The sequence below is a fragment of the Apis florea genome, unplaced genomic scaffold (assembly GCF_048593485.1).
Source record: "Apis florea isolate Af1SG1 unplaced genomic scaffold, ASM4859348v1 contig_3696_pilon, whole genome shotgun sequence".
Taxonomy (NCBI): Eukaryota; Metazoa; Arthropoda; class Insecta; order Hymenoptera; family Apidae; genus Apis; species Apis florea.
In genome coordinates, this window is record NW_028256809.1 from 2,225,668 (window position 1) to 2,250,692 (window position 25,025).

The 25,025-nt window shown below is 29.3% G+C and overlaps 1 protein-coding gene across 8 annotated transcripts in view; it reads left to right on the top strand.

Moving 5' to 3' along the window:
• Positions 1 to 25,025, top strand: part of Liprin-gamma (liprin protein kazrin) — a 157,065-nt gene that overhangs the window by 69,780 nt on the left and 62,260 nt on the right. For 7 of the 8 annotated variants that reach the window (XR_015294281.1, XM_086914691.1, XM_086914695.1 and 4 more), the window contains one exon: positions 16,875 to 17,023. The exons of the other annotated variant lie outside the window; for it this stretch is intronic. Coding sequence is in view for 6 of the 7 variants with exons in the window: in XM_086914691.1 (XP_086770817.1) it covers positions 16,930 to 17,023 (94 nt within the window). In the remaining variant the exon portion in view is untranslated. The remainder of the gene's footprint in view (positions 1 to 16,874; positions 17,024 to 25,025) is intronic. 8 annotated transcript variants of the gene reach the window in all.

Sequence of the window (25,025 nt, forward strand, 5' to 3'; positions counted from 1 at the left end):
ACAGGTTTTATGTATAGATTCTCTTATTTTTGTTCTTATATTCAAATGTCTTCCTGTCCCTTTCTTAGATTAGTTTTATTGTTTTGGCGAGAAAATGAAATTGGTTGAATTGCATTTACAATGAGTAGTTGCAAATTGAATTTATTCGATCTACGTATATAATTGCCCTTTAATCCTATTCGTTTATTATTATTTAATATGAAAATCGCAATTCCTCTTGCTTTTGATTTTTAACCTGATCTTTTAATTCCTTTTTTATAAATTAAACTTGTCATAATAATAATCGATAATCTGTTACGATATTATTATTATTAATAATAATAATTTCTCATCGTATTAACGCCAATAAAAATATTAACAGGGGATTATATAATTTTACTTTTTATAAAAAGAGGAAAATTTAAAATCCCGTACAGAAAGTTAATCGAATGCACTTTTCTCGAGTGAAAGAGATTGTAATAAAATTTAAAATTATAATAAAATTCATGGCGCGTCTATATAAATGTGGAAGTGGGTCAATGCACTTATATAAATTTAAAATTCCTTTCAGGCTGTGCATTATTTCTTAATCTAGTTTACATTATATACAAAACTGTATTTTATATAAGAGTACATTTATTTTTATCCCTCGACTTCGCTCATCGTCGTCCTCAGATTAATTATATACCCGAGATGAATGAGGATTAAACATGTTCACATCTTCGCTCTTGCTTGCTCGCAACCTTCTCAGAAATGTTTTCACTATTCTCAATTTTAAATCGTGATAATAATCAATTGGAATTTGCTCGTAGACAGTAATATAATAAAATATATTAATATCAACGTTCGTGGAACATCTTTGAGGAGATCAATTTTAAAAAGATTAAAATAATTATTTTATCAAATTGCAAGCAATTGAAATATTTGAACCACCCTCTCTCCTCTCATCTAATCCGATTGCTCATGATATTCAACAAATGAACCTCAATCGATTCATATATATATATATTTTCTTTTTTTTTTTTTGCGTCCTCCAAACACATTTCACCTTCGACATCCATCAATATCAGAATACCATTTAATTAATCCCCAGCCTATTCGATCAAATATACCCTCATTCAACTTACTCATCATTATTTCATCCACTTTAATTACCAATCAATCTTCCCTCGAGTGTAAACTTGATCGAAACGAAAGAAATCCTCGGGATTTCACGTTGTCGAATGTTCAGATAACCGGAAGTTAACACGTATTTCGATAATCGAGATTCCACCGTGCATGTGCGTATTTGCATGCCGCTTTACAGGGCGATAAATATTTATTAGAATTTACCGGTGTCACGGCTCCTCTCCAGCTACGTGTCACCGAAAAATCGATATGCTCGGAAGTGGAATCTCGGTCGACACTTCCTCCGCGCGATAAGATGCAACATTACGTCTCTTCTTTCCTTTTTTTTTTTTTTTTTTTTTTTTCTTCAATTTCCTCCATGTTAATCGATGAGAAAGAAAGAGAGAGAGAGAGGAGATGGCAAGATACGACAATAAAGGTAATAATAAAGAAACGACCGAGTGGAAAATCGAGATGGGCCGGAATGTACAGAAGCTTTGATTAATATTTATGAGAATCGGGTATCTGCATATCGATCCCGGGGAACGTCACCGCCCGTAGGGATTTCTCGTTGTATTTACATCCATTACTTATTCTCTTCGTTGTGTCTCTGCGATCTTTCGAGGAACGGGGGCTGTCTGAATTTCGCCATCGGTATAAATTAGGGGTGAAACGCGTGTAACTTCTCCACACAAGGAGTGTGTATCGGGAACTTAAGATGACGTGTAAGGGTAAGGCGCGTTCGATCGTGGTTGAATTTTGGTATATACATCTTTTATAATTCGAATAAATTCACGAGAGTTTCGACAGATCGTCGGTTTTATTTCAGTGGATTGATTATTTTCCAAAGAGAGAAGAGAATTATTGGAGAAATTGTTAATTTAGATATATATTTCATAAGATTCAAAAAGTCTGTGTTTCATTTTTATCGATGAAATATCCAGTCAGGAAATGAAAAGTTAAAGTTTAATCGAAGCTTCGTCAAATATATAACTCGAAACTCGAGAGAACTAGAAGTGAACTGGAAGTTTCACTTTGTCTTTGCAAAGTGGCAAAGAAAAATTCAATTTTTTTGATTTCTGAAATCTTACAATAGCATATTTCAATTTAAAATAGATATAGATTTTTATGGAAACAATCTTCTTCTAGGGAGCTAAACTTAAATAATTATTGAATTTAAATATTTTGTATACTTTCATTTAATTTTCATGCAGCAATTTTCGTTCCATAAGATTAATCCTGACACCGAATATCTAAAAGCACAAGAAAAGTTCATTTACCAATTTAATGTATCTTCATCATTCGTCTGCAAACACTCTTTTTCCATTCCAATATAAAATACTAGATTGTCTTAGACTTTCTTCTCCGTTATTTAACAGACTATCGTCAAACTGAATCGTCAACCTCTCAATCTCAGTTTCATTTCGTTTCGATTTGCCTTAAATAACGATCGAACAAAATTTTCGACTCCATCTTCGATATATTTATTTAATCGATCTTCTTTTTACGTTAATTCCCAATCAAAAAAAGGAAAACGGAATCGTGTCAACCTTGTCGCGAAGACCTTCAAAAAAAAAAAAAAAAAATCAAAGATCACGTTTCGATCACGCCGCGTACGTTTGTTCACCCTGGAAACCTTCACCAGGTGTTGCGAGAGCGCAACCTTTACCGTAAAACGGGAACACGACGGGACAAGTACCTTAAATGGCCCGCGGTACTTTTGCTCGTTTTCAATGCCGCGACGAGGATATGACGCAACCCGTTCCCCCTTCAATTTCCACACCATGCTGCTTTTACTCTTGCGATGTGTCTTGTGCTCATTTGCATATTTTCCAACTCGAACACCTGAGTTTCGAACGTGAGAGCGCTAATGGATGAAACACGAGATGGAATTTTGGAAAACTTCTCTTTGTCGAGAAGACTTGCGCAAGATTTATCGCGTTAAATCAGTTAGTTTATCATATGTTTCCACGTTTTCGAAAACGATCGGCAACTTTGGTTGTTCGTTGCTTGTAAAATTGGGGCCTCGGAAATGTTACTTGTTCAAGTCGATGAACAAGTATTAAAATGGAAATTATGTGTATACAGTGGTATGGAATAATGAAATGAAATAATAGGTTGATGAAATGTAATTTCTTCGAGGAATATGACGTATAATTCTTGATTCTTAATTAGAATTTCTAATTTTTACATGGTAATTTTTTTAGAACACGTTTAGGGAAGAAAGTTTGATTGCAATAATTTTGCATAATACGAAAAGAGAGAGAGAAAGTATTTTCAATCTAATACTCAATTAAATTATATATGCTTATTTCAAAATCGCTCAAATTCATATTGGAATCTAAGATGATTTCATTATCAATGAATTTATTAGCAATCAATTGCTCTAATTTGTGGTTTGAAAGTGTTTTCGATTATAATTTTAATATTATTCAAAAAGGAAAAACTCGTATATACAAAATTCCAACCGATTAATCTTACTCGTTTTCGAGAAATTTTACGAAAATTTCTCGATACGAGGCGTGCTTCGTAAAAAAAAAAAAAAAAAAAAAAATCGAAACACGCTGTGACAGCATGATGAACTTCCTATACACAACAGGTTCATACAATATTCACACATTCAGCGAAGGCACAGCGTACGAACTGTATCGCCTGTCATTGTGCGTCACGTGCGTTCGCTTCCTGCAATCACGGTGCACGTTTTGCGCAGTTTAACATCCCCAGATGGGCACTAATCTTCCGTTTCGGATTTACGGAGACCGGAAATCGTTCGTGTCGCGTTGTACACTGATCGAACCACCGCCGACATTTAATACATGTGTCGTATCAGGGGTATCATATTTCGTGTACACGTATACAAGAGAATTGATGCCGGATGCGAAAGTGGATGGTCGTACGATTAAAACGTACATACGTGGAATTTGTTGTTGTGAAAATTGGGAATGGAGGTTTTATGAAATTTTAATCCTTTTTTTTTTTTTTTTTTTTTTTTTTGATAGTGGAAATGAATATTTTTATCGATCTGACAGATACCATCGAACTTTTTTTTGGAGGAGGAAAGATTAATATTTTATGAAAGTTGATTCGTGAAAGAATTCAAGTCGAAATTTTTTTTGAAAAACGATATATTTTACACTTGGCAGTTATCAATGGTTAACATTTATTATTCGCTATTACTATTTTTCGTTTTAATTTAATTCAAATTAAGAGAGATCAATTAATAATGTTATGATAAATCTTTTCATTCTTCGTTCGATTATGAATAATTTTGGTTATCGATTATATACGAGGATGAATATAACAATGAATATACAAGTGAAATTAGAAGAGAATTTTATACGAACGCATCTATATCACTCGTTCAATTTGTGTTCCGTATAATTAGGCCCATATGTTTATTAATGAACTCACGAACCGTACTTCCGCTATGTACTGGCGAACTTTCTGACTTCCAGGAAGAGGTTTATCAATAGATATGTACATATAATTTCCTGAGAATTTATATTGTGATCAAAGTTTCTATAAAGATTTAATATTGTTAATTAGTGTTATAATTAAATTAAATTAAATATCGTATCCAATTTTCTCTCAATGTTTACAAATTACATCTTTCTAGATCAAATAATTCTTGGAAAAAAATAAATATTATAAATATAGATATATTTATCACACACGCAAATTGAATGTGCGATGAAAAAAATGGCGTGTATGAGGATTCTTAGAGAATGCACGAAATACAAGCATTAAATATATTTGTGATATGAAAAAAAAAAAATAGGAATGACATTATCCTATATTTTTAACGAATTTTGCAAGACAAAGGCAACGATGAAGAAAAGTCAATTACTATTCAAATACGATACAAGAAAATGATTCCTCGCGCATCCTTTAGCATTCTCACACGTATTCGTACAAATAAATATCACAGCCCATAAAACAAGGCTCGACAATCAGTTAACGATTGAGCTGAATGTTAAACTAATTGTGAGCAAGCCTTAATCTATAATTTCTAAGATAATGCCAGTTTCATTAAGGAAATGAACAATATAATCAGATTGGATCCCGACATCGTAATTGCTTCGTCTCCCACGCCTTTTGAAGCGACCAATCACATAAACACGATCAAACTTCGTATATACGCCGTATACCTTTCGTGCGCCGAACGATGCAACGTATTTGCATACAAGCTTTCTTCCCTTTTTCTCTCTCTTTCTTCCTTTCTTCCTCTTCGTGCCGTCCTCGTCGTCCCTCGTTCATTCGCTTGTGCATACGGTGTACACGGGGAGGAAGGGGCAAACACGTGTATACACGTAGAGAGGCAAGTTGGTGGCGAGCAATTAAGAAGCAATTTAGTGCATCTTCCAGGGAACGAGCTTTCACGATGCATCGTGATAAAGCATCATCCGTGTGTGAACTCGAACTATGTATTAAATTTATCCTGGAGAGGAAAACGTGGTGACGATGATACGGATGATGAAAAATTGATGACGATCGATCAGCTTTGATTTAAGGAGGCTAATTATTTTCGATATTCGTCGATATTTGAAGTGTGTGTGATTTAAGTTGTTTTTTAGTGGTTGGCTATTATTATGTGGGAAATAACGTAGGATAGGAAATTATTAGGTTATGGCAATGTGTAATTTAAAATATGTTATTTGCCAAACGTATACTTGAATTTGGCTAATTTTTAATATATATAATTTTATAATTTTTCTTATTTTTCTTTTGTATTATTATAACATGTTCTCTTTATATGGGAAATAAATATGGTGTGAAAAGTAATTGTTAGGTTATGACAATGTGTAAATTTAAAATAGAGGTTTAGAAGAAGATTAGAAGAAATATAAATATGTTATTTGTCAAAGATATACTTGAAACTTTTGGCTAATTTTTCTTTACGTATTTTATTGTAATTGTTCTTAAAATTATGAAAAGGTTCTATTATCGATAACGACTCGTAATCAGTATTATAATCAACTATTAATTCAATCATTGCAACGAATTTAGATTTAATAATAATTACCTTAATAAAAGCTAATAATTGTAATAATTAGAGAAGTGTTCGATTCGTTATATATTATGAATACTAAATCAAGTTATCGATTCGAGGGTGATAAATTGTTTGTTTTCATCATTATAAAACCATTGTTTACATTAACCAAATTTTGAAATCGAGTTGATTGATCTCAAATTGGTCAAAATTGTAAATACGATAACAATCAAATTTGAACGACTTTTGATCGTTTTGGAAATCATTTATTCGTCTATTTTTGGTTAAACGATTTGTTGTAACTATAGATAATATATAAATTGTACAAATAATACATAAATTGTAAATTAGAAAGTCAATTGTTCAAATACAATTACAACATTAAAAAAATTTTCGAAATTAAATTGGATGATTTTACAAATTTAACTATCTTGATTATAATTAATCTTGATAATAATTAACTTGCAAATATTAAAATGTTAATAGATATAATTAATAAATATTGGTATTATTTCGTAAATGATAGAATAAATTTTATTGAATCAAACAAATCCGAAATAGAATACTAGGATATAATATTAGTCTATAACAATAATTTCTTTAGGAGAGGATCACAAGTTTTTCTAAATTTTATACGCACGTAAATTTAATAAAGAGAAACATAAAGTAATAAATAACTAATTATTTTCGTTTTATCTAGAATTTATAAATATTTAAATTTAAAATCATTTTATAAGGTGTGCCAACTAGTTTCTGCGTTTGCGCTTCGTTCAACTCGTTTCTTCTTTTTTTTTTTTTTTTTTATTTCAGCGCATGCTACTGCCTACGATATAACCACGGTATAAATATTCATGAATTTTGTGGCTGCGCTCTCCCTCACTCATCTCTGTTTCACGTCCATGTCATTTTTCTCTCATCCGTTAAATGTGCGCCAGTATCTCTGCACCTTTCCATTTCTCTTCTTTTTTTCTTTCTTTTTTTTTTTTTTTTTCCTCTTACCTTTCTCTCATCTCGTGTCACACCAACGGACTTTATATTATAGCTATAAAGAGTTTTTGCAGATACAGTTTGCAGATAATTGCCTTACTCGATCAATGATCGTATCAGAGTACATTTTATTTTTGACTCGATGTAATAATGTAATGGATAATATTGGAGAAAAAGATAAAGAGAGGAGGAAGTTTAATTTAAGATTTTGGAAAATACGATATGTTTTATTAAAACAGGTATGATTGAAGATAACAAATTACGAGGTTTTTATTAATTAATAGATTCGAAAATGTGTCAATATATATATATTTATATTATGGAAGATTATAATAATCTAAAATAATTGATTTAACAATTTTTTTTAACAGAAGAAGAATCTAAAGAATCAGAAAAATAATCTAACCTAACCTAAAAATTTAAAAGTTTCAAAATTGGGAGTTTAAAAATGGCAAAAATTCTAAAATCAGAAGTTTAAAAATCCGAACAAATAAATAATTGCATAATAGATAAAATAATTCACAATTTTATTTATATCACTTTGTAATCGTTATTATCCTACAAATCTTCTCCCCATCGAAATGATAATGTCGCGTTGAAAGTATCGGTGTGCATTTTCTGCTAGGAAAAGATTTAGGTACCGTTTGCATTGTCGTGTCGGTGGTCACGGATCGTCGATCCTTCCGGTCCGGCTTTCACCGTTAAGGCTCATCCTGAATGCTCTTTCGAGCGAGACAGATTGTTCCAACGCTTATTGTTCTCGTGCGACATAAATCAAGCAGGTTGATCGAGAACACCACTCTGATCGTGAATTCCTTCTTCGAGCTTAAGTGCACTGTTCCTCTATGCAGACATCTTTGTCCTTCTTCACTCTGATTCTAATTTCCTGTTCCATATTTGATCTCTTGATCTTCATTTCCTGGACAATTTATTCCTCCATTATTCTTTTGTATCAATTAAGTTAAGTTCAAATTTAAAACATCGATAAGTATTGTAATTATTATTATTATTACATTAAATTTAATTTGATAAGTTTGAATTTATCTTTGCTTCGAAATGGAAAAATTAATTGAAATTTAGAATAGTAGAAAAATTTAATCTCGCGACTAAAACTCGTTTTGATTAATGGAATCGATTTTTATGAAATTTTGATCTTATTTTCAAGGATTATGTTTAAAAACGGTATACTCTGAAAGTATTAAATTGAAAATTTAAGAAATATATATTTTTTGTTGTAATATTTTCATAACTTTTTATTTTTGCTATTTTTTAAAATCTAATTCCTTGAATCTTGTATTTTATTTTAAAAGTTATTACCAAGTTAAAATTTGTAAATTTTTTATTTTCTAAATTTAATTGTCGAATTTTTCCTAATATCTTTACCTTTTTGTGATTTAGAACACAATGCCAATTTTTTCACATTATAAAATTCATAAATATATAGTTTTTGTACAGCTGTCGAATTGTCCGTTGTATTTTTCCTTTTCAACGACAATTATGATGATTCAATGGCGTCGAGTTGTCAAAGGAATAGGTGTCGGATGCACCCGAATAGGCGTGGAAAGAACAAACATAGGAAAAGTTGAGGAAAATAGGCGCGAACGAAAGCGGCGTTTTAACTATCCCCGGTAAAACGAGGCAGTCTTTTATTCCTTCTGCTTTCTCCTTAATTAGCGAGCTACCCACCCGCTAATTATTACGTTACTTTTGCATTAGGCGGAATCCACGACGTGATTCTCTTACACGCTCCATCCGAATTCTTTCTTCCATCTCCTTTTTCAAATTTCATTCTCTCTTCCATCTCGTGTTTTTGCTCAAACAGAAATGAAAGAGAAGGCACAAAGATGAAATGTTCTTCTAAAACGCAAAGAAAACTCTTTAAGAGGATCCTTATATATTCTTTTTTCTTTTTCTCAGTTTGAGGTTATACGACATTGTTAGTTGTAAACGTGTGATAATTTCAACCTTGTAATGGGTGGTGCTTAAAATTATTACGTTAAATATATTATAACTAGCGATTAAAAATTTAAAGTTTTTCCAATTGTAGAATCTGACTTTTGCTAATTCTGATTGAATATTAATGCTATAGATATTATAATAATTTCGCGAAAGAACTTTTCGAGGTTATATAAATTCTAACCTAACTTAAGTTCGTTAAGTTTATTAATTCTTTGAATATGTTAGCTTATATCTACTGTATATTTTATATTTTTCATTTTTTTTATCAAGAATAAACTAAACAAAATATTCGTGATTTTTTCGCGGAAAGAAAGTCGTTATAATTTTTAATTAAAATTCCTCGTTTCACTTTTCTTAAGGAAAGTGAAGTTTCTTAATTTCCTCATCGTAGAATATATTAAAGAGTGAATATTGTAGCAATTATTATTGCTATTAAAGTCTAAATTAATGTTATAAAGAATTTTTTAAAACGTTAAGAAGAACAAAGGAAGAAATCTTTTTGAAAATAATATCGATAATAATTGGTACATTTTGATAAAATCTCTCAACGAATCTTTGTTACAAAATTGAAGATAAACATATATACATTGATATTCTATATTTCATGAATCAATTAATTTATAATTAGTTTAAAATCAAAATAATAATAAATAATATATATTCACATGTAAATAACCTATCATTGAAAATATTTATAAAATAAGATATCTCTATATAAAAAGGAACAAATCGTCATTGGATATTTTAATGACAGATCTTCTTCATAAGATCTCGATTATTTAAAAGACACTGTAACGAGTAATTTTCTTATCATGGTAGCTTTCAACTACTTAAACGATTGAAACACGTGAAAAAGAAAAAGAAATGTTGGGGAAAAGCTTTTTTCTGTTTATTTAAATGTAACTTTACACTCGCAAGATTGCAAGAACGGTCTACAGCTCTGATAATTAAACAGAATCTCATGAATATTAAATGAGATTACGCGTGTAGCACGGAATACGATAACAGCATTCCTCGAACACGTACAAGAAATAAATCTATCAATGAGTTATCTTTTATCGATCTGTTTATCTGAGATTTCTTTTTTGTAACAATCAATCTATTTTTATTTAATTCCCTTTCTATCAAATCAAATGAAGAATATTCTCGATATTCATACAATTATTGAATTATACGATAATTGTACAAATAAATAAAATTAAGACAAATCGACATTCCACTCTTTCGAAAGTATATTTACAATTGAAGTTGAAAGTATCTTTAAAATTTTTACAAATTTAAGATTGATATTTACAAATTTTATTATCTTTTTTTTTTTTTTGCTAATACTTTATTGATATTCTTATACTTTTTTTTATCTCACTACCATTTCTCTTTGAATTAAAACATTTCCTTCGATGAATACGAGATAGAGGAGCATAATGATCGATATAAATTCCGTTCAAAAATTTAATCCTTTGTACCTTTTACGAGTACAAGTGCAGACTTGTAACCCAAATCTAACCCGAATCCAGATATTGGAGCGAGGATTCCTTGAATAAAAGAAAGGGTCTTTCTCGAAAAGGTTGGAAAAAGATTGAACGGAAAACTTTCTTTGCACGACCTATTTCTATTTAGCGAACGTAATACAAGGGAATATGCTATAGAGGTCGCTAATTAATTGTTAATGGTGTACTGGGATTAAGTTTGAGGACTCGAGCGTTTCCTACCTATTTCGAAGGGCTTTATTCTCGTCTGTTGAGCTTCTGCAGTGTACAGATGTAATTATACAACTCGAAAAATAATTAACCCAGATATTTAAAGAAGATAAAATAATTTATTCGGGATAATAAATCTAGTTTCTCGTCTATAGCGAGATAAATTCATGGCTAATAAAAAGAAATATCCGTTTTCAATTTTAAAACAATGATGAGATCTAGATTCGCACGAATGTAAAAAAGAAATATTTTGTACGATACAAAATTTGTGAAAAAAGAATTTAAATATTCTATTGAACAAAGTATCTTCTTGTTCTTCTGAAAACAATAAATAAAAATTGTAATATCCAATTTTTTAACTCTTTAAATTTACATTATTTTGTGGAATCGATTCTAGAGGCTAACAAAAATTAAATTAAATAAACAATGGTAAATAAGTTTCAATATTTTCGTAGACTTCTAAAACTAATCTCCACGCAAATATGTATTGATAAACGCATTTAACCACTCATATCACATTGCATTATGCTATTATTAATATTTAATCTGACTTTTCTATTATAAACAAGGAGAAAAATATTTATATAACATAACTGAATAAGAGAAACGACGGCCGTTTACCATTTCTTAATCGTATTAATTCTAATTTGACTTTCCTCAAGGATTGGTCGGCCTAGATATTGCACTTATGTCGCGAAACCTTAGTGCAAATCATGCTCTCTGGCTGATCCATACCTGGCAAACCTATTTCTGTTAATGAGATTCGAATAAAAGGAAAGGAATAAAAAAAAAAAGAAAGAAAGAAAGAAAGGAAGAAAATCGCAGTGAAGATTTTCCAACGAGGAATTTCTCGTGTCACTGGAGAAAATCATGGATCATTCCCTTCCCTTCGCCTTTTGTCCGACCGATCGATATAATTCTTTTAAAAGGATGTGTGGTCCATTGAGCAATGCGATGCAATGGCTCTGCAGAGGCTCGTAAATACAAATTACATAGGCATTATCCACCCTATTCTTGTTGAGATAGTGGGAATCTGCGATGTATATTTCAGAATTAATGTTCCACAGGCGATTGTGATTTGTCTTTATCGTATTTGTACGTACCAAGATCTGAGAATACGTACTTTTTCTTTTAAACGGAAATAATACTTTGAAATAAAATTTATTCATCTTTGATTCTTTGTTATCTTTGGAATGTAATGGGCGGTAAATTGTAATTGTAATTGTAAGTATAGTTGTATTACGTCGTATAATTTATAAAGTATTACGAGATACTTTTATAATTTCGTTTTAATACGATTAAAAAGTTAAAACCTTCGTTGCAAGGTGATATTTCATGACGTTTGAAATTGGATATAAACTTGAAATTTCTTTATAAGTTAAGGAAATGATAAAACATTCCATTAAAAAGAAAAAAAAAATAAATAAAGTTCATCTTAATACTTTTTCTATGTGTAGAAAAAAAATGATTAGATTATTAATGAAATCAAGTAACTTTCATCTAATTTTTTACTCTGTAATAAGATTAATAAATTTAGAATGCGAATACGTGTAACAATGTGTTCGTTATATTTATTAAAGCAATAATAATTAATAGTTTGCTTTTAGTTTTTGAAGTTTTCTTCTATTTTAATTATTGTAATAACAAACTTCTGTACAGCATGGTTGTTCTTTTTTTTGTGTTTAAGAATGTATTATGTGAGAAAATAGAAACTTGATATTTTACACAAATAGAATATACATTTATCTTATTTTAGTAGTATTTTCTTTTTAAAGTTCACTTCCTTGCTTCGATAATCCATATCAATAATTGTTTGTTAACCTATTTAAAAATATTGATATTTTTACTATAAAAAGTTCAAGGATAAATAAAAATAACAGTATTAACTCATCATTTAACTTGTCAATAATTTAAACTTGATAATTTATTTATCCTTTAGCAATTTCCTATTTTTAATGCATCGTTAAGTTTTTCTATACATATTAAGTTGCTTTATACGTATTTATATTTTCTATTTGTGAAAAAGAGATAGAAATAAGTTTAACTAAAATTAACTTTTCGTTTCTTGCCTTTTAATTATACGTAAAACTTTATCTATCTGAAGAATAATAATGGTATATAGTCTATTGTATGCAATTTATTTACACACAAAGGAAGAATAATGTAAATCATTGTATTTATTGCGTTATTTTAATATTAATTACTTGCTGTTAATGTTACATAATTTCAATATAATATTATTACACTTTCATATATGTGTGTATTTATAACTACAATAATATTAGATAATAATAACATTGTATATTATTTACATACTAATTCCATGCTACTTAATTAGGTATACAAGTTTATACATTAAACTTTATATCATTTCGTAGTACTCTCTTATGAGTATAAAAATTTAATATAATTAATTTAATAACAGAAAAACGATAGAAAAAACTTTTAATATTGATGCATTAAAGTACATCTATATATATATATATATATATCTACGACGAAAGGATTAACGAAATAAATAAATCGTTTAAAAATTAATAATAAACTCACGATTTCTTATTCGAAATGCAATACGTACATCGATTCCTAGGGGAAATCTCGTTAATCTTTCCTTCATACCCTTCGCACGTACTGTATATCTGTATATCCAGATGAATTGACAAAGAAGCAACTTTACACTTCAAATCCCCCGGCAACGAAGTACAAGCGAACTGGTATAAAGCCAATCCACGAAATTTACGTCTCGCGAGTTTTCGCCTCGCGTTCACGTATATCAGGTGCTTCTGTTTCAAGAATTATCATCCATTCTGAAAGTTTTGACAGAGAAAGGATCCGACGTCGCAACTTGCATTCCACACAAGTCGATGGAATAGCATGGATACCGGTGGAATCGTATATATACGCGTGAGCTTTTCGCTGTTTGCGCAAAAATGGAATTTTCTAACGAGATTTTCCTTCCTTTACCTCGCGGTCGAGATTATTTGTTTCGTCCTCGAGAATCGAATATATATTTCCTTTCGTTCGGTTCGAACTTTGAATTTTGTGCTTTTTCGTTAAACGAGAGAGGAAAGTTTCTTAAATTTTATTAACGTAAACTCTTTTCTTCTTGTATACACGTAGAAATGCTACCTGCTTCAATCGAAATTATATTTAATATGTTAATATCTTGAGTTGTGTACACTTTGAGGTTATGTTGTCTAGATATACTTATGCATATTATGAAAATTCTTGTAAATTATTTTATTTGTTAATTGTATATGTTAAAGTAAATAATAATAACAAGAATACAAGGTTAAATAGCATAATGTAATGCATCTTCATAGAAATAACAATAAAGAAGAGTAAAAACATTTTTTGAATAAAAATTAAAAAACTTTTGTTATAAAGTTTTTAAGTATTCGGTTTATATTTTATAATGTAATATTCGTAATTATGAAACATTTAAAAATTAGATTTTTGTTATATTATATGTACATTTAACATATAATATTTTATGGATAAATACCAGACAAAATTTTTATCGGGTAAAAAGAAGAGAAATCGGTATTTCGTACAAGCTTTGGTCTCGATTCTGTAGATGAAACTGTCATCCACCGAGCGCTCCCTCCGTTTGACAAAAGGGATCGGCAAACCAGTATATGTCCATTTCAGAATTGAACTCCGGGGGGTCGTGGCACATTAGAAATAGCTACGGCTTGAATAAACGTGACAACAGCAGCCGTTTGTCCGTAATAATCGAAATTACTCGCCCATTTTGTAACATGTTTGTATATTTGCTCTAACGTTTATTTCCATTCACCTTAATTCTAATCTATTCGTGGCTCTTTAAATTATCATTAAATTCGTGTTCTCTTATTTATGACTTATTTATTGCCATATTAATATAACTCATTCATTTATTATTGATGATAACTGTTTATAATCATCTGAACAATTTTTATCCTATTATACTATGTTTATTACTATTATATATACATATAATGTATGGCTATTTTATGATTGTTTGAATAATTAAATGATCATGTGATTTCGTGAATCACTAATGAATGTCTAACTGTAAATATTAATTAAACAGATTGTTACATAAAATAATATTAATATTGTGCAATAAAGCATTTTAAAATTTGTTAAATTACTATGCATACTATATGAAGAAACGAAAATGCAAACATGATATAAAACTTAAAATTTCTTTTAATAAGTCTCGGCAAATTTGAAATATAAATTAAATGCATAAAACGTATTGATTACAAAACGTTAAATAATTTAATAGTTAAAAATTTATAAAAATGCTTATGCATTATTTATCAATTCAAAAGAGAAAATAAATAATTTTTCTTTCCTTAGATTCTAAGCTATTCTTCCTGTGACTTCCAAATGCTAAATATAAATCAATGAGCAAATTTGACCGTACGCAACGAAGATTTATCGAACGATCGAATATCGAGAATCATAAATTATGACGATCGAATATCGTGTTTCTCCTCGAAGGGGGGAGCGAAATGCACACAGTGCCCTCGTAATGTAGGGGAGGTATAAGCTTCCTTTTTAGGGGATGTTGTCCCCTCCTAGCTATAGCTATAAATTGTCAAAGCTTGTATTATAATGATTACGACTAGTCGATAAATAAGACTTATCAGGCTTTCAGCCTATACGTAAATATTAGTCAGTTTCACGTAATTGTTAAGCAATTAAATACAGGATCGATTAAATATTTTCAATTTAATTTTTTATTGGAAAATTTTAAGTCTAAATACTTGATATATTTTTTATAACTTTATATATTACAAATTTTTGTATCAGATTATTTAGAAGTAGATGTGGTTTCTGACATAATTCCAATTTTAGAGATTCGTATAACTATTTCAGACATCTATTCGACTTTATGTTTATTGTGTGATATATCGGTTTTAAATATTTTATTATAATTCAGTTATAATTTTGTTTTAATCCATCAACATAGCAATAAAAAAAGAACTATAAATAATAAAATGAAAATTTAACTACAATATATGTTGAAATATAATTAAAGTGATAATCTTATTTAAATCATTGAGTATCATAGGCTATCTGTTAATTACAATTACCCATTGATCTCCTTTTCTGAAGAATCTTTCTTATATAGGATTATATATTCGTTAAATTAAATCTCTTTTATCAATCAATAATCATATTTCTTATTAGTGATAAAATTCTTATTAGTGTTCTTAACTGTATTTAACATTTTGTCCCTTAAGTAAAAGTAATATTAAAGTTATTAATTTTTATCGTTACAAAGCGATATCTTTGTAAGCAAGTTTTACCTTTGCAAGGATATTTCATTAATCGTAGAATATTTGCAGTATGAAAATTTATGAAGGCGACTTATTTAACTTAAATGACGTAAAGAAGAGAACATAGAACGCAATGATTTCACCCTTTGTTACTTTCCATCTTTGACGGTTCTTCGTTGTAATCCCTTCCCCATAATCAGATGATCTGCATTTAATTAAAGTAGAAATTCTTAATTGAAGAATGGCAATTAACGGGTATATTGTGCGAATATCCATCGTGATGTAATGTAACGCATTGTTTGTCTGGCAAGATGACACGTAGCAGAGCAATAGATTGCAGTCATTGTTACGAGAAGAATAGATTACACGTGTAATTGAAAATAATATATGTGAAACGAAATTAATTTTTTCATTTCCTGGACATTAACTGGAAATCGTGCTTAGGAAATGTTGCTTTTCCATTGTTATGAAACGAATTAGGAAATTCAAATGGTAAATGATGCAAAAAGGAATAATAAATAAGAGAAAACATGCCTCATTATTCGTAATAAACTAATAAATCATAATTAATCATTCCAACGTTCTTTCGAATTGTATAGAAAATAATTTCATATTACGTTTACCATTCAAATGACTTTCGAATTATAAGTTTTTCATTCCTCTTTCTTTGAATAAATAGTCTACAAAGAAATTTCCTCTCTCTCTCTCTCTCTCTCTCTCTCTCTCTCTCTCTCTGTCTCTCTCTCAGAATTTATACGATCAATTAATTAATTGAGTGAGAAAATGATTACAGGGCCGAATGGAGATTCCTATTTAAAGCTCTCGCTTCGTATACCTCGCGGTTTTTCTAGACAAAGATGTAGAGTGTCACGTCAATTTCAGATGGTCCCTTTATCCATCCCGGCAATACAAGCTCCGTGAAGGACCACTCAGAAAAATGAGCGCAGCCGTAGAAAACGGCGTGGATGCCTCGAAGCCGCGCGGCGTTTTCTCGAGGGCGTTCGCTAAACGGGCGCAACCCTTCGAGGAAGGTGAGTTTTGCGGGGAAAATAAATTGGCACAGGGATTACATTACATACGCGGTGCACATGGGGCTTTTTTGGTGATTGGCCGTTGCTACCTCATAAAGCACGATAAACTTGGTAGTGGACGCAGTGGTGAAACTGCGAGGAGTTGTTCTAATAAGTGGCTTTTCTAAAAAAAAAAAAAAAGAAAAGGGGTGAATCGCTTGCGAGAAATCGAGAGAATCGCGTTCTTTGTTGGGAGGAAAGAATATGTAATTGTCGCTTTGTTGATTTATTATGTTTTCTAATTTTTCTTCTTGTTCCTTTTTTTTTTTTCTTTTTAATTCATTTCACTTTAATATTGTCGCTATCATCGTATTTTTTTTATTTATATTCATGATTAATGTTGTTTGTTTCTATCAGAGATGGAATGGAGTTGTATAAGATGGATCATCGAGATTGATGGAGATTTTTAATTATTTTCGATACGATTTTGAAAAAGTAACGTTCATTTCTTCTTGCCTTCTTGTTTATTTTTAATTAATTTTCAATTTATTTTTCGCATCACTATTTTGTTAAGCTTAAGGAGAAAATGGATAAAAGATGTACACAAGCGTACACGTAAATAGATAACCTCGAAGAGGTTTATTTAAAAAAGGAAAAGAATAATGTAGAAAAACTTCAATGTCATCTCTTGAAGATCCTTGTATAATAAAAAAGGATCTTAATCGATGTATTAATATAGTAAAAATAATTGAAATAATTAAGTTGTAATTGCCTTAATTTCTTAATTTAAATCTATAAAAACTTTATTCTATTTAAGAATAATAATAATCTAATTAATATTTCACTATTTATATATTTCGATTTAATAAATAGATTCTCCTCTTTTCCTGTAATAAAAAATATTTTCAAATTAGATGATCCATCCTTTAATTTTATTCTCCAAAAAAACATTCATTTTGTTTCTTTTATAAACCATTTCTGTTTTCGAATCAAACAAAATATACATTCCATACGAATATTTATTAATTTAGTAATTTTCATGTAAGAAAAAACCATTGAATCGCATAACCAAAATTGCATAAATATTCGCAAATATTTAAATGGTCACGTTAAACATTCCTTCACTTATTTAACTGGAATCTACAAAAAAAAAATATCGTATTTCTCTTACAAACAATAATTCTGTTTTCGTATCAAACGAAACATTAAACATTTGCATACTAAATATTAACAAACGCTGAAATTACTGTCAGATACTATCAGAATACAGCTTCCATCAACGTGCACCGTTTGAATCGCGCGCCAAAAGTTCACCATTCACCTTTCGTCATATCTTGAAGTATTGAATAGGTTTCATTTTCCATGAAAGATCGTAAAGAATATTCCTCCGGCTGTGCACAGCCGTATAATATCGGGCTATCCCATATATCAGACTAACCCCTTCGCGGTTCCCTGCTGGTCTCATACCGACCTCGTGCTGCAAGCGCACTTAACGTGCTCGCGTGTTTGCACGTAGACCTATATACCGACTGGGAGGGTTGCCTACGTAAGTCCTTTATGTGCTTTAATGCCTGACCGTAACCCGATGCGTGTACTTCGCCGTCTTACTTAAGTGCAAACGAGAAACTGTTATAAAGGAATATAGATGGAAAATAAAAATAAAGGATCATGATTTTTAAACTTGTTCCAAGTTTTCTATGGGCAAAAATAATTTATTACTAATTTAATTGACGATTCATTTTCTTAATGTATATCTCACGTATAACACGTGACATTGTTCACATGGGTGGACAATTCGATTTAATAGTCGTTTTTTGTTAAAATTTAAAATTTTCTATTTATTATTTGTGGAATGTAAACTCAATAATAGACGAGTAACTGGAATTAATCGGTTAAATTGGGGAAAATGTGACCGAAAAAAAATTTTTGCATATTTTGGATAAGTCTAATCCAAATATTCTAATATTTTTATGAAAATATAAGAAAATGTAATAATGTATTTTTAAATTCAGATACAACGATAAAATGAAATATCATATGAAAATGTGCTGTCAATCTTTGAATAGTTCGTATAATATTTAATGTTAATATGTTAATATTTAAAACGTAGAAATTTTTGAATCCATACGATGGCAAAGTCAATATTATTTAAAAACGTAGAATTATCACGTAAATCTCGCTGCAAATAAAAAAGATAAAGTTTGCTGTGGCAAAATATTAGAGAATAAAATTTGCCGTAGTTTCGGCAAACTTTAATTCATACTTTAACGAAATTAAAATATAAAATTTCTTATAAATCTCGATGCAAACGTGATCTAACCAAAATATCGTACAACAAATATTCTCCTATTTGATACTTCCATGCAATATTAACGATCCAAGCATCTTCGAATCCATAGAATAAAACGTTACAGTTTCCTTTTTTAAAACTTACTCCAAGCTGTCCTGAAAATACGAAATTTAATTTCCTGAGAAACGATATTAATATTTAAATCCAAAAATATCCTCCAAATCTTATTATTTAATAACGGGTAAAAATATTATCGTGCTTAAAGAAAAAAAAAACAGGAATAAAAGTCAAGATATTAATAAACATTTGATTTTCAATCTTGTCAAAAACGACAATCTTTTTCACGCGAGAGAAAATTCTCGAGTAACTTCGTTGCACGTGTAATTGGCGGCTGTTCGCTTTCGGCCATACTGTAATTGCTCGAATTTGAAAATTAATTAAGCCAGAATGTTAAAGGTTCGTTGCGCTCCACGCAACGAAACGAATTTCTTATCTCGTCGCTTAATTACTCGGTACGAGCAACTTCTTGATGAAAGGATGTTACATCTAGGGCGTAGGTGCGAGCGGGATAAACTTAATGCAATTACCTTGTGAATTATTTGTTTCGTCCGACAAGGTGGAAAATGAAATTACCAGAGGTCAGAATCTTTCCACGGGATGAAACTTTGCCCGAAAAATATTCATAGAATGTAATTGGATGATCGATCGAGAAATTTTATGATACTTGAATACTTGATAATTATATTTGAGATTGGAGTTGAGGAAGAAAAATAAGGATATTTTATATTTTTACTGTTTCCCTTAGCAACAGATACATTGCTACAGATTTCTATACAGATTAAAATCTATTTTATTATTCAATAATAAATATCAAGTATCTTTATGATACTATTTTACTTTTTATCATTATATTGCAATTAAAAATATAATATAGTTTAAATTATTATTAATATTTTCAAATTTTTATAATAATATAAATTCTCCGGTTTTTAAAAAAATCACAAAATGAATCGGAATAAATTGTATCTTTGTTTTTTATATTTATTTTATATTTTTATACTCAATTTCCTTCAGATATTTGCAAAATATCTTTGATCATACGATTATGTCGATTATTATTTGCATAAGTAATTGTTATTTTATTGTTTTATGAACTGCTTTTATCATTCATCACCTTATTTTATTCATGAATTCTCAGTTTTATATATATGTATGTCATATCATTGTCTTCATTTCAATATCATGTATGAAAATTTTTAATGAAATTTGGATTTTCAATGTTCCCAAATTTACTTTATTATTAATCTCTATGTAAATTATTAACAAAATTTTATACGTCAAATTACAAAGAATATATACTTGTTACATATAATATTAATAAGAAACTTCATAGTGAAACACATAGAATTTACAATTAAATTTTATACACATTGTTACACATTATTACATTTGTGTCTTTTTCTATCTTTTTCAATTTATACAATTTTTTTTTTATTGACTTGACTTTTGAAATATTTAATTGCTTTCAATATTCGTTTTTTTTTTTTTAGTTTTCCAATTTCAATCAAAAATAGATATTTCCAACTTATTTTTTATTCAACCGAAGCCCTATATATATATATATATTCTATACATTCTACTTTCTGCAAGCCCTGCAAATTTCCAAGTTTCTACGTTTATAACTAGAATTGGTTTCTAGCTTTGGATTTACAGTAATTTCGAGTTCATTTCAATATCTGATTCTCTAAATTTCCAATTTTCCACAAATATATTAAACTTCCAAGTAATTTCAATAATTCTAAAATACAATTACGTGTTAATGAAGTACGATAACTATCCAAATATTTTAATTTTGATATTATTTTAGTTTCTCGTTTATTATACAAAAAATAAATAAATAAAATTTGTATTTCTAATTACAATGAATACTTTATTGTATTACAAAATAATGAATCCAATAATATTATTGCAATAACTTCTCGAAACATAAATGATAAAAAAGTTACTTAATTTTCAAAAATTTCACCCATTTCACCGTATTCACCAAATTTTAACAATTTTCCAATTTTCAAATCCACCGAATTTCACTCTTCCAAAAGTTTAAATTCTCAAATAATTGTAATTTCCAACCAATTTCAATTTCAAATTCTCAATGTATTTCTCAAAATTTTCTAACTCATATCTAACTCACCTCTGAATGTCCAATTTCGAAACTTCAAACTATCTCGTAATTTCTATTACCATAATCCTACGCATTCAACCGATTTCTGTGTTCTGGTTTAATATCCTATTTTCATTTTAAACTTCCAAAATTTTGAATTTTCAATTTAGTCTAAATTTCCGACTCAATGTTTCACCCTTCAAATGCCCTATTACACTTTAATTTCTAAAATTTCAAACTCTTCAATAATTTCAATTTTTCATAACATTACATATCCAAGCTATTTCTAGCTTGATATCATATTTCCAATCCACTTCAATTCCCAGAATTGTAAATTTTCAATTTATTTCTAATTTATTTCTAAACTCTTAACTTGTTTCAATATTTAAAATTCTATTTATAAACTCTCGCATAATTACATATTTAAATTTTAAAATTATAAATTCTGAATTTACAATTTATTTTAATAGTGTAATCCATCATAAATGCACTATTTGTCTCTATTTTCAAAATTTTAAACTCTTTCATAATTTCCATTCCCATTCCTTTCGCGTTTATGCAATTAACGTCCATGCTTATTATTATATTTTTAATTCACTTCAATTCTAAATTTAATGTTTCAGTTTGATATTACATTTCTAATTCATTTCAACTTTCAAAACTGTAAATTTTCGATTCATTTCTACCTTCAAATTTCGTTTCAATATCTAACTCTTCAAATTCATCTCTATTACCAAAACTTCGAACTCTCTTATAATTTCAATTCCCATATTCCCATATACTCCCAACAGATTTTAATATTCTAGCTTGGCATCATATTTCCAATCAATTTCAATTTCTAAGTTTCTAACTTATTTGAATATCAAATTCTTCAAATGCCTTATTCATCTCGATCCAAAATTTCGAACTTCCACCTAACTTTTAACTTTTTAACTCGATTTCAGCGTTCTAATTTAATGTTATATACCTAATCTATTTCAATTTTCTAATTTTTCACTAAAATTTTACCAAAGTTTCAGTATTCAAAATACGAAAAGATGTTGAAACTTGAAAAGAAAAACACTTTATATATAATTCATAATGCTCCAAATATACAGATAAAGTTTCATTAAAATAAAAATTATATAAATAAATTTCCTGAGATCATTTCAAGCAACTTTTTCATTTTTACAAAAATTTTCATCTCCAACCAATTGTTAATAAAAAAAAAAAGAAACACAAAGCACATAGATTTGTCACGCCAATTATGTCGAATATGAACCGTTGGCGAATCGTCGAACTCGACACATGTTACTTCGATTGTTCGTTCAAGTACACGCCCTGTGATTGGCCAGCGTTTTTCGCTAACAAACACGTTAACAAAGCCAAGAGGAAAATTTTCACAAATGGAAAAGTTGAAATCATCACCGACTAAACCTTATTTCGATCGATTTTTTGAGTATTTCCAATATTCATATCAATTTCCAGTCTTCTCCTCGCAATCTCAATTGCCTCGAATTTCCTTCGAAAATCGCAGAAAGATCATTTTAGAATCGCGGGATCTGAAACGACGAAATCGAGTTCTCTACGAGTTTATACGACGAAGTATCACGCGTTTGCAACTTTCCACCACGAACGGGTAGGATGGAAAATCACAAACGGTCGTGATCACTTTGAACGCTTTGGAAATCCTTTCGAAACGAGTCAAACGGTCTCGAACGATTTCGAACCGGAAGTTTCTCCCTCGCACGACTTCCACATCAAAGCGCATTCGAGAGAAAGTCGGACGCCGATATACGAGGGCACGTGTGAGAAAAGGATGCCACGTCCTCTGCCCTTGTACCCGAAACGAGCTTCTCTCACGAACTTGTCGATAACAGTTTGGCAGCCCCTCGGGCCTTTCCACCTTCGCGCCACGAGCACCATGCTTCGAGAATTCAATTATCCCGTCGCAGCAACGACTTCGGTAAAGGTAATGCGAGATGAACGAGACGACGGCCATCTTGCTGGCAGGGATCCCATGCCCTTGGCTCGATTATGATTTCAAATTTGCGCGAGGAGGGAGCAAATTCGTCCATTTTTCATCCAATGTTTTTGAGAAAGATACGCATTCTCTAGATTTACTTATACGTTCAAATTTTTATGTAGATGCATAAATAAATCTCGATGTAATTTGTTATAAATTGGTTGGTAAAATAATATTTGTTCTCGTTTCTAAAAAGAACTTTAAAGATTATATATTAAGTTTTGTAGTGATAAAATTTTCAACACTTACCAACTTATTTCAATGAAAATAACTTGTAATTTATTGGATCGAATATTGAGAAAATATTAAAGATTCATTAAATGTTTCGTATTTATTAAAAACTTTTATTAAAACGTGAAATGTTATATTTATTTCGCTCTGCTAAAAATACATTGCTGTGTAATTATGAGAATGAACGAGGAAAAAAAGTTGTTTGAAAAAAAGATTGGAAAATATCTGGTTGTAAGGTAATTTATGTTCGTACGTTTTTATAAATTAAATTTAAATACAGGCAATTTTCATATAATTTAATGGTAAAATTCCATGAAAACTTTTTGTTATGTTATTAGTGTCATTATAATTATAAATGTTATAATTCAAAACATAAATTATAGAACAAACTATTATTACATACATACAAAATAAAAGATTCTAACAATTGTTCAATCAATAATTATGTTGTATTAAATATCTAGACTGTTTTTATTGAATTATTGAATTAATGAAATTTTATAAGTGTAAATATAATAGAAATAATAAATTTGAAATGAAACAAACAAAAATTTACGAGTAAATTTTACGAATATTATAAATATATCATTATATAAAATATGAATAAGGCATCTATTTTAATCTATTGAAAATCTCTTGAGAATGGACTATATTATAAATCATTGTTCGACAAAAGCCTGTATAAACTTTATTAATTAAACGGGCACAACATGTTGAGTGAAATTCATTGATCTATAAGTGTTTGAAATTATTTATGATCGTTTAAACTTTCAGTAAAGTTTTGCTTTATTGAACATTCATAAGACTTTGTAGTTAGTATCGAGTTTTTCGTGGTAACCTTTGACTAACAAACTCGATAGATACGGTTGATTAAAGCGGTTTGATCGATTTTATGAGAAATTAATAAATATTTTTCGCAATTATAGGATGAAGGAAATTTTTTTCAAATTTTTCGAATAAAAATTAATTTTCATAAGTCTTAATAATATAATAATTTGACAAATTAGAAGCCTTTTTCCTTTGCTTTAGAAACCCAATTAATATTCAAAGCTTTAACATAAAAAAAGATAAATAAAAGTTTAGTATCCTTAGATATTATTATTTATTTTGATTCAATTCAATGGCTTGAATCAGCATAAAATATGAAAATACATCTGTGGCTTCGCCATAAAGGAAGAAGACTTATTGCTCCATGGTGAATTAATATTGAGATAAAAAAAATATCTCTATTACTTTAAATGAAAATATTTTTTAGGAAGACAAGAAAAAAATTACTTTGTTATCATATATACTTGCAACATTTTCTAGATATTAATTATTTTATTAATTCTTTATT